General features: G+C 39.6%; 1 protein-coding gene across 2 annotated transcripts in view; it reads left to right on the forward strand.

The window, feature by feature from the left end:
• Window positions 1-12,310, forward strand: part of acap3a (ArfGAP with coiled-coil, ankyrin repeat and PH domains 3a) — a 55,062-nt gene that overhangs the window by 20,067 nt on the left and 22,685 nt on the right. For both annotated transcript variants that reach the window (XM_057319506.1, XM_057319507.1), the window contains exons 2-4: window positions 5,646-5,703; window positions 8,953-9,072; window positions 10,179-10,232. In XM_057319506.1, coding sequence (XP_057175489.1) covers window positions 5,646-5,703; window positions 8,953-9,072; window positions 10,179-10,232 — 232 coding nt within the window. The remainder of the gene's footprint in view (window positions 1-5,645; window positions 5,704-8,952; window positions 9,073-10,178; window positions 10,233-12,310) is intronic.

A 12,310-nucleotide genomic window follows, 5' to 3' on the forward strand; every position in this document is an offset into this window, starting at 1 on the left:
CTGATTTAACCAAGCGAGTTTCCTTCCTAGGCTTCTCCATGTGTGCGTGTGTATTTGTGTGTTCAGGGTGTGTGAGACGGACATGTCAAAAGCAGACAGACAAAACAGCAGGCGTGGCCAGATCTTCAGAGTCATCCATTGCTGCTCTAGACGTGTTGATTTTTTGTAGGGGTCAGCGTGCAGTCAAGCGGCAAATATGTGCCAAGAGCAGCGGCGAGGAAAGCCGCCCCCGACCCCTCTTCATCCCAGACCAGACAGCAGTTTAGTATCAACAACCCTGCCGAGACCACCGCGGCCAGATACGCCATGAGTTATCTGTGTTTAGCAGCAATCTGGCAGAGCAAAGTGAACCCAGCTGGCTCGTGCGTGCACCACCTTCGAAACCCGCCTATGAGGATCATGTGTGAGAAAAAACGTTCCCGGCCAATTCTGTGCGGCCGGGGAGATCTTGAGGTCTTGAGGTGCTAACGTATCTGGGGTTTGGAGGTGTGTGCAATGCATTGAGGGAGTTGAAATGTCCCGGGCGGTTTCAGCGCATATTTACATATCAGATTGTAAAAATTTTGTGTTATTTCGTATACCCCAAGATTCTCAACAAAATTAACCAAAATGTGTGTTGCATCTCTCCTCTATTTTAGAAGCTTGAAAAGGAAACAAAAGTAAGTTAAATGGCTAATCTTAAAGGGTTCATATGACACTGCTAAAACAAATATTATCGTTTGTTTTAGATGTAATGCAATGTGTATACACGACTTAAGGTTCAAAAGCGCTGTATTTTCCACATACCGTGCATGTTTGTATCTCCTCTTTGCCCCGCCTCTCTGAAACACGCAGATTTTTTTACAAAGCTCATCGTTTCGAAAAGCGAGGTGTGCTATGATTGGCCAGTTAACCAGTGCGTAGTGATTGGTCGAATATTGCAAGTGTGTGACAGAAATGCAACGCTTCTTACCATATTTGGAACATCAGGTTGTACTGACAGGACTGACTTGCGTAAACCTTTGGGCGGTCTGGGTCAACTGATACCACAAACTGACGTAGATTTGTGGGGGTGTGGTTACACGAGGCATTTCAGGCAGGTCTGGGTGAGCATTCGCTTTTAGATAGAATGCATCTTTTGTTCCCACACTTTCATTTTGCAATTTTACGTGTCTAATACATGCATGCATGGGCAACTTATAACACACCAAAGACACAGAAAAACACGTATTCGTGTCATATCACCCCTTTAATGCATTTTTATTAGGGCTGTCAAACGATTAATTGTGATTAATCGCATCCAGAATAAAAGGTTGTGTTTAAAAAATCGTTGTACTGTGCATATACATTTTTTATTTACATAAACATATAAATGTATGTTTAGGAAACATTTACATGTATTTTTTTATATTATATAAATTATATATAAATGTTTATTATTTTTTATATTATTCTTAAATATATGTATGTGTATGTTTATATTTTCAAAATTAATATGCACAGTACACAGACATATATTATGTAAACTCAAACTTTTATTCTGAATGCGATTAATCACGATTAATCGTTTGACGGCCCTAAAAATTACGTTTTGAGTTTTGCATGTCTATATTGTGATAGTACAGTATAGATTTTGGCAGAAAAGTGTAGGCATAGAGGGGAATGGGATTAGCATAAAACCTCGATCCTAGAATCGAACTCGGGTCACTGGTGGTGCATTTGCAAAGCTATCGCACAACCGCTAAATTGTTTTTTAAATTAATAAACCAACTTTGATATATCATAGTGCATTGTAATTCAATTATTTCGCACACCGATGCAATTCGTTCTGTGGACGCTTTAGCTTGAGGCGACCGCAGGACCATTTACGTCTGCTTTCAGTGAACATATGCACCGTCTAAGAATAGCCAAAGTGGGACTGCCCACACACACACACACCCCTCTCTTTGAATGACTCACTCAAACACGCTATTACAAGAACCAGATCTGAACTAAACCACTCAGAGCGATCAATCAATCAATACTCGTACCACTGATGATGTCATCAGCCAGACAGACCCCAGTAATGACCTAATGGTGACGGAGAGACCGCCTTTCCAAAGTGGTGTACAGTACATGTGGTTACAATTGCTGCTATTTTCTGCTGTAAATGAAAGTGTGATATGTGTTTGAGATAACAGTGGAAACCACTAATAGTAGATGTTGTTCTTTGATCTGTTTTTTTCCACATCGGTGAGACATTTCATAGTGTTTGCTGGAGTATTTCTCATTACGGGGGTTCCCTGTGGACGAGGCTTTCAGATGGTACCTTCTGGCGGATGCGAAGAGGTCAATAATGTAGATCAATTATGCCATGACACAGACGCACAAATGCTTTTAGTCACATAAAACACATAAATATCTGATATCTTATTCATGTTTATCTTGTCTTACCATAAAGAATGTACAGTGGTACCTGTCCCAGACCCTGGAGCTAGAGAATTTGATTTAACTTGTTGTCTGAGTCTTGATACAAAGAAATCATGTCCTTCCTCTGTCTAATGTTTGAAAAGGAATTAGTATTGTAGACGGGTCTGTGGGTGTAAACCGAGTCCAGCCCTGCTAGAGGATGTGAAGTCAACCAGACAGTAATTCAGTAGCGTCTCAGGCGTATTCTACAATGTGTGTTATTTTGAACAGTCTGTGAACATTTGCTAAGAACTCAACAACCATGCTTCTCGTCTTCTTAGCCGATGGTTTAAATTACAGTTACTGTATAGTAACTGTACAGACGTGCTCAAATTTGTTGGTACCCTTGCAGCTCATTGAAATAATGCTTCATTCCTCCTGAAGAGTGATGAAATTAAAAGCTATTGTATCATGTATACTTGCATGCCTTTGGTATGTCATAGAATAAAGCAAAGAAGCTGTGGAAAGAGATGAATGATGGCTTATTCTAAGATATTCTAAAATGGCCTGGACACATTTGTTGGTACCCCTTAGAAAAGTTAATACAGAATTGGATTATGGTGATATTTCAAACTAATTTGTTTCTTTGCTTAGTATCACACATGTATCCAATCTTGTAATCAGTCATTCAGCTTATTTAAATGGAGAAAAGTAGTCACTGTGCTGTTTGGTATCATTGTGTGCACCACACTGAACATGGACCAGAGAAAGCAAAGGATAGAGTTGTCTGAGGAGCTCAGAAAGAAAATAATAGACAAGCATGGTAAAGGTAAATGCTACAAGACCATCTCCAAGCAGCTCGATGTTCCTGTGACAAAAGTTGCAAATATTTTTAAGAAGTTTAAGGTCCATGGAATTGTAGCCAACCTCCCCGCAAGAGGAAAATCGACCCCAGATTGAACCGAAGGATAGTGTGAATTGTAGAAAAAGAACCAAGGATAACTGCCAAAGAGATACAAGATGAAGTCCAAGGTGAAGACACGTTAGTTTCTGATGTCGCTTTTGGAGCAAAAGTGGGTTCCATGGAAGAAGACCCAGGGAGGACTCCTTTTGAAAGAAAAACATAAAAAAGCCAGAATGTAATTTGCTTAAATTCTTATTGACAAGCCACAATCCTTCTGGTAGAATGTCCTTTGGACAGATGAGTCAAAACTGGAGCTTTTTGGCAAGTCACATCAGCTCTATGTTCACAGATGAAAAAATCAAGCTTTCAAAGAAGTGAACACCGTACCTACAGTGAAACATGGAGGAGGCTGGGTTATGTTTTGGGGCTGCTTTGCTGCATCTGGCACAGGGTGCCTTGAATCTGTGCAGGCCACAATGAAATCTCAAGACTAACAAGGCATTCTGGAGCGAAACGTACTGCCCAAGTCTCAGTTGCAGGTCATGGGTCCTCCAACATGATAATGACCCAAAACACACAGCTAAAATCACCCAAGAATGGATAAGAACAAAACATTGGACTGTTCTGAAGTGGCCTTCTATGAGTCCTGATCTGAATCCTATGGAACATCTATGGAAAGAGCTGAAACTTGCAGTCTGGAGACGGCACCCATCAAACCTGAGACGGCTGGAGCAGTTTGCTCAGGAAGAGTGGGCCAGACTACCTGTTAACAGGTGCAGACGTCTCATTGATAGCTACAGAAAACCTTTGCTTGCAGTGATTGCCTCTAAAGGTTGTGCAAGAAAATATTAGGTTAGGGGTCGCATCATTTTTGTCCATGACATTTTCATTCGTTTTATTATTTACAATATTATGTTGAATAAAAAATCAAAAGCAAAGTCTGATTTCTATTTAATATGGAATAAACAATGCTGGATGCCCATTACTTTTGTCAGTTTCAAGTTATTTCAGAGAAAATTGTGCATTCTTTGTTTTTTTGTGGAGGGGTACCAACAAATTTGAGCAAGTCTGTATATACACTAGATCAGTGGTTCTCAAACTTGTTTGTTGTAAGGCCCCCTTTGTTTAGGGTGCATCACTTTGCGCCCCCCCAATTAAAGACTTATAATCTTAAACTAAAAAAATTTTAGTTTAAGGCCACGGCCCACAGTTTGAGAATGCCGCATTAGAAGCTGTTTCTATGGGCCGCTACACGTGGAATATCAGTGCAATCTATGAACTTTTGTTGCCAAGTCTGCGGAATTGGGCTTCTTTTAAATTGTTGCTGCAGGTAGTTTTTTTCGCAGGTCAAGAATGGAATGATTTTGTTATTTAGCTGTCAATCCTAAAATAATTTTATTTGGACTATGGAAAAATTAGACTAGTGATGATTGATTTTGTTACACAGATCTGGCAACCCTGCGAAGCCGGTCCGTGAAATATGTCTGTGTGTTTGCACTTTATTATATAATATTATAATTTATTATAATATGATTATAAAAACCGTATTTACTGTTGTGTAAACTTAAACATTGTATTTGTATTATCGTGTATTAATATTCTATGATCTTAAAACAACCATGATTTTATGTTCTCTTTAGTTATAAGATTGAGATGTCACTGAAGGTAAAAAACAACCATTAAAGATTCATTGACCAGTGATCTCATGGCTGCTCAAAAGTAGAGCATGGAAGATAGGACCGGGTTTGTATGCATGAGACCGGCCCCCACAGCTGTTGCTATGGTTACTTGTTGCCTAGAGGCAACATGTGCATCCGTTTTGAGCGCGCCATGTGCAGTGAACTGGCATTGTAGTGGGTGAGAGAGAGCAGCTGTCCTCCCGGCCAGCGGTTGAACACATGAAACACATGAGGACAGCTGCAGCAGAGGTTACAAAGACCTGCTTCTGTCTCAGAGGTTGTGTGTCATATTGTAGCATATTTTCAACAAAAGTAATGAAAGTTAAATGATATTTATTACATTATATATCTCCAGTCCTACACTTGGCTTTGATGTACTCTGCCACAAACCGCAAGCGTGAGGAACAACGATGGGAAGTGACTGTTAACAGACATGTGTGACATTGATCCTACTGGGTGTGCGTTTCTGTTCTTTAGGCAAAATCACTTCTGCATCGATGCGGCCTGCATCACACGAACCACACACAAAAAACTAAGAGAGAGAGATTAGTTCAAACATCCTGACTGTAGAACAGAAATATTCTGCACCGAAAGATAAAAAGATGAAGTCGTTAAAGGATTGAGATAATCTGTGCATTTCTGTGTTTCAAATGCTGAGCTGAGTTGACTCACGTCTCATCTTTGTTGTCTTCCAGGGCAAATATCGACGAGGTGGAGACAGAGGTGGTGGAGATTGAAGCCAAGCTTGATAAGGTAAGAGGCTTTAAAGCTGTCAGTTGACCTTCTGACCCCGGCGGAGGGCGTTTGGAGTCAAACGTGAGAAAATTAAAGCTTAATCGTTCGTGAGAAATCGCCGTCTAATCCCCTCCAGGATCTCTGTAACCGAACATTACTGTCAGATGGTCCCACAACAAGGTCAAGAGGTTAACCTCAGGTTTAAGGATTGATCTGGATGTCTGCTGGTGTTAATCCACCACAGAAGAAATCTCATCCCGGATTGACTTCCGGTGGCTCTGATCTCCCAGAATGCAGTGTGTGTCATTATTGAGCAGAATGGGCAGGTGTGGACGGATATTTGTGATTTAGCTGTTGGTTTTTGTTCAACGATTAATCGCGATTAAGAATAAAAGTTTGTGCTTATAATAATATATGTCTGTGCACTGTGCATATTAATTTTGTATTTATAAACGCATACACATCCATGTATATACTGTATTTAGAAAATATTTGCATATATATAGACTTGTGGGGTTTGGACTTTGCTAGCGCCGGCGGATTCTATCCGGGTTTGGTGCACCCTCCCGGCTTCGGAGGTCCGCTGCTGCCGATCTGACTTCCATGTCCGAACGGCCCTAATGTTGCCAGACTGGTGGGGTTTGGACTTAGAAAAAAATGAAAGAAATTTCTCTGGAGCTCCTGAAAAATCAGCTAGCGCCGGCGGATTCTATCCGGGTTTGGTGCACCCTCCCGGCTTCGGAGGTCCGGCTGCGGCCTTTCAAAGAACCGTGTCCGAATGGCCATAAGGTCGCCAGACTGGTGGCCTACAGACTTGTAAGAACACGGACTAAAAAGCTCTCCGGAGCTTTTGAAAAATCAGCTGCGTTTTGCTGAAAGTACCCGAAATACAGAATATATATGCGTGTGTGTTTATATATCATTTTAATTCCATATAAGCATTCATTCATTTTTATGTTTTTCTTCAATATACTGTATACTGTACATGTATGTGATGTGTATGCTTTTATAAATACAAAATTAATATGCACAGTGCACAACACAAAGTGTTATTCTGGATGCGATTAATCGCGATTAATCGTTGAACAGCCCTAGTTTCCATGTATCACATCTGTGTGGAATTTCAGTGTTTGATCATGTGATGAGGCACAACACAACAGCTGATAGTGATGTCATCGTGGACGGGTTTTGATCCAGGCTCATGTGATCCTGCAGTTTTGATTCTGCTTCCACATATTTTAGTAAACTAGAAAACAAAGTCATGCTACTATTAGATGACATTGACCCAACGCTGTGAAATGAAAGACCTTTAGTGGTCAGTTATCACTTTTGTCATTGTTCAGTTAACTTTGGCACATGCTAAACTATCTCAAATTGTGCGACGTGTTTGAATGCTGTGCTGTTACTTTTCCATGCGTTCAGACTGGTTAACAAACACTTTTGCCCGCTTTGCTGTAGTGGTCTGGTTGAAGTGCTGTGTGTGTGTGTGTGTGTGTGTGTGTGTGTGTGTGTGTGTGTGCGTGTGCGTGCGTGCGTGCGTGCGTGCGTGCGTGCGTGCGTGCGTGCGTGCGTGCGTGCGTGCGTGCGCGCGCGCGTGCGTGTGTGTGCGTGTGTGTGTGTGTGATTTGCTGTCGGGTCTGTTCAGCAGCTGTGTAGAACAAGGACTCTCTGTTTGTTAGTTTGACTCATAGGTTTGTACAAAAGTGTGGGAAATTAAAAGATTTTCCCAAGCTGATATTTTCAAGCTTTCACGCAAAGGCTGGACATAATTTAAAAATCACCTCATGAGAACATTAAATACAGAAGTAAACAAAAAAAGGAACTAGACTCAAACATTGGGACTGTGCGGCCTCTCACATGGAGGCCATCTGAGCATCAGTCCCATCAGATGAAAACAAACACACAGTCACATGTGAAAACTCCAACGCTCAGTCTGACGCCCTGTGACACATGGAGATGTGAGACATTTTTCCTTGCTGTTTAGTGAGAGGAATTATTACACAGATGCGACCACACCCGTAGTATGTTTTAAAGATATATTCCAAACTTGTCAAGTCTTATAATAAGGGCTGTCTACTGTTGAAAAGGTTTACATTAAATTGCATGATGTGGTGATTTGGGTTGGGAATTGAAAATCAATTCCAATTCGGAATCGGATTTGAAAGGCCTAAGGTTTGGATCGGAATCAAAAGGAATAGAAATCTGATATTTCCTCTTATCAATTCCTGTGTGCATATTTTCAGAAAATTTTGTGCATGTGTTAATTTGTGATCTGATGATATCTAAAAAAACTAACCATACAGTATTTTTACTATAGTAACCATAGTTTAACTAGCGTTTGCAGTAAAGCACAGGAACCGCACATTTACCATAGTCTCAGTATAGTAACTACAGTTTAACCATGATGTAGTGAAACTATAGTCATACAAACTGTAATAAATCAGACAAAACATGGTTGCTATGTGTTTATATACTGTAGGCTACACAAAACGGTGCTCATAAATATTTATTTTTGCAAACCAGTCAATAAGAAGGCTAAATGACCATACATGTTGATAGCTAAATGTTTTACATCGAAACTGGGAATCGATAAAAATCGAAATCGATAAGCAGAATCAGAATCGATAAAATTCTGATGCTGATTTATATGCATCATCTTTAGTCATCTTTCTACTTGCAGACAATCTAGTATTACTAATATATAATCTTTATATAAAACATTTGATACACACTGTGATTACTATTACTAGTACTACGAATAGAACAGTCTGATTACAAATACGATTTTAGCTAAGTTTCATCTTGCAATGATGCTTTCTATGTTTTTTCTATGTATCTTTGTACTGTATGCAAAGCTGCTTTGCAACAATGCAAAATTGTGTAAATTGCGATACAAATAATGAAGTAATAATGTTTAACAACATATGAGATTTGGTAAGAAAATTTGTGAATCATTTTAGAGGTTTAAACAAACATGGGCAGCAGAACATTCTGATTGGTTGTAGCCACAGATGTACCAAAAAGTTCTCTGTTGTGTGGAATTTGGATAGAAATTTGGGAAAATATGACCAGAAATATAATTTCATCAAATATTTTTAGATTTTAATAGGTTTTAGTTTTCTTTTCGTTGAGCACAACTGAAGTTTAGATCTTTATTCAATATAAAATAAATATATGAATTGTATTCAAGTTTGCTCTATAAAAAATGTTCATGAATAGTTTATCTCTCTCTCTCTCTCTCTCTCTCTCTCTCTCTCTCTCTAATAGCTGGTAAAGCTGTGTGGTGGTATGATTGAAGCTGGCAAAGCTTATGTCACTGCCAACAAACTCTTCATCAACGGTATCCGGGATCTGTCTCAACAGTGCAAGAAGGACGAGATGATATCGGTAATACTGTGTGTATGTATGTGCGTGTGTGCGTTCATGCGTGTAAAATGAAAGTAAAGTCTCGCAAGCATTAAGTAAAAAATAACACGGTTCTCAGTTCATTTTCAGTTTAACACGTGATAAAATGTATGACTTATGGTTGAGTGAGTCATTCAAGAATCACTCATACAGATTTAATCTGATAAGTCATGAGTTCAAGACTCATTTGGACTAATTCATTAAAAAATAACAGGCATGTAAGAGTCATTTATTCCCATATATCATTCTCTGCCCTGACTACACCAGTTACCCTGTTCATTTGTTGTGACGGACAACACTTTTTCTGTGACATCTCATTCGGTTCATTGTGTTAGCATTGCAAAGTTCACAGTTTTGATGGCTGTGGTGGAACACACATATTTAGTATTTATGTACAACTCGAACACTGTAAGCTTTGAATAAAAGTGTCTGATTGTAAATCTAGTTTGGTGTGAATTTACTGTATGAGCTCTTCACTGGCAGACTAACCAACACAATTCGCCCGTCTGCTGTTTTGAGCGTCTGAGACGCTTTTTGACCCTGATTAGACATGGATTTAGACAAAAAAGAAGCAAGCCGGGACTTTCCATCTCTTTGCCAGTAGGGTTAGACTCATTGCCGCCTTCTGTAAATGGTATTCAGAGTCTCTTTGGCTTCACTTGTGCAGTACCCCGCTGACTAATGTTGAGAATCTTATTAAATCCTGCTGCTATTTGCATTTTCCTCTGTAAAAACATCAAGACTCACAATGACAAAGCTGTCAGCAGAGACCTATCAGAAGCCTACTTTACAATGTATACAGACTCTGTGCTCTTCACCATATCCATCAATGACTAAATGAGATTTAACATGCCATTCAGTTATGCATAATTGTAATCTTAACATCTCAGTGATCTTAAGATCTTAAACATAACATTGCATGAATTATGATGATGATGATCATGTTAAAGAGAGGTATATTGAAGAGGTCGTATTGTGCATTTTTCTTGCACCAAAATCGCATATTGTTGTAGTAGGAAGTCATAATTATTGTGTGTGTCGGTTTAGGGTTTGTGGTGTGTAACCGAGGCATGTTATTGTGTTTACAGGAATGCCTGGAAAAGTGTGGCGAGAGTTTACAAGAGATTGTCAACTATCACATGGTACGTTCTTGTTTCTTTCTCATCATATAAGTGACCCGAAACAGTGGGAGGGATCGACAGTGTCATAATATTCTGAAATATTAAAGCGAGTTCGCACAAAAATACAAATTCTGTCATCATGTATTCACGCTCATGTTATTTCAAACCTGTAGGACTTTCTTTTTTCTGCAGAACACAAAAGGAGATATTTTAAAGAATGTTGGTAACCAAACAGCATTGAACCCCATTGAACCACTGAGACATTTTTCAAAATATCTTCTTTTGTGTTCCACAGAAGAAAGAGTCTTACACAGGTTTTGAATATGAGGGTGAATAAATGATGACAGAATTAGTATTTTGGGTAAACTATCGCTTTGATGTGATGTCACACATGCTGCATCTCACTTTGCATCGGTGCCTTTGTTGTTGTTCTTGTGTGTATGTTGCATAGAAATCATCATGAACTATTTTTGTCAAAAACCTTGAATGTTGTTGTAACCTCAATAGTGTGTTTACGCCAATAAAAATGATTGACATTGTCAATGCTACTGGCCTTCACACATAACGTGTCCAGTTAGAACCAAACAAGGCTACATTTATAAAAGACTACAAATAGTTTTTCTTGTCTTTCATATGTAAATGTCACATGTTGGACTGGTACGTGATCATTACTTTTTCAATAAGTGTTCTTTTCCAGTTCTCTGTGAGTTGCTAAATTTGACCCCTGCACCCCGGAACGGCTCCCCGTTGGCCCGCTGAGCGTTTGATGTGCTCTTTTAAAAAGTGTGCATTGGGTCATTACAGGCGGGCCGTGTAGAGGTCAAGAGCCCCCGCATGGAAAGTGACATCACAGATTAGGTTAATGGCACGGGTCAGGTGTGTGGGATTGAGTACCTGAGCAGTGTGTGCAGACCAGCAGAAGTATAAACGCTTCAGGGTCACTTATATAAATGGATACGGGAAGACGAATACACGCTTTAGTGCACATGAATCATTGATATTCCAAAGTCCTCTTAAAATGAGGAATTGAATTTTATTTCTATTGCGCCTCTCACAACGTGCATTATTTTTTAGACTACATTGTATGTTGAACTATTTTTACTTCAAAACGTTCTCTTTAATAAACATGTTCAGTATGCATCTATTACGCCGGTACATCTGTGTGTGATCTCAAACAGAGCCAAGATGAAAAACCAGCTGAGTATTTGGCAAAGAACAAAACCACAATATGTCCGTTCATAGACCACACACAGGGAAAACATTTTCTTTCCCTTTCTGCCAAAGAACAGAGACGGCCTCCGCTGCGACAGACGGGTCGACGGTTACTTCTCGCTTTCCCCGAACCTGTTGCTTCATTCAACGGCCGTTTGGATGCGGCGTGCGCCACTGAGGTGCATTACAGTGAACGTGAACAACTGAGCAGTTCTTGTGTTTCTAACGCAGTCTTTGTTGTCTAACCGAAGAGGAGGCTGTAAACCATGACATGAAGCACAAAGGGACACGGAGGCTTCACCCGACATCCTTTACAAACCGTGATGTTAGGATCCTTATGGAGTTTATGAGGCTATAAAATGTCCTGTTCTGGGAACGTGTGAAGTTAACCGCTTAAGTCGAAATGTTTTCATTTTGGGGCATCACATCAGTGCAGTTTAATGACCCTACTGACATTTTAGATCATTTTTCTGTTGGGGGTGTTGTAGTAAAACAAGGTGATTTTTATTGTGTTGATGGAATTATTGAGGTACGCTGAGGTTTATGTTGACATTATGAAAATGAGGTTTAGGTGCTTTTTAATAGGGAGGTTACCAGCATCTAGTTCTTGATGTTGAACGCAATGAAGTGTGAACATACTTTGATCTGTCGCATGCATTGCTTATACAGCACGATTTCAATATTTCTTTCAGTTTTTATCAATTTACTATTTATGTGTGTTTTGGCAAAATGATCATTTTTGTTTCATTCTGTGAGCTACTAGCAATATTTCTCGCAAAATTGTTTCTATTTGCAATGCGTTTATTTTCAGAAAATGAAAACTGGAGAAACGGGTCAAAATAATGGAAAAGATGCTCTGTATTTTTTAAGACCTCCAAAACTGCAAA

This window comes from Triplophysa rosa, linkage group LG21 (assembly GCF_024868665.1).
Source record: "Triplophysa rosa linkage group LG21, Trosa_1v2, whole genome shotgun sequence".
NCBI lineage: Eukaryota > Metazoa > Chordata > Actinopteri > Cypriniformes > Nemacheilidae > Triplophysa > Triplophysa rosa.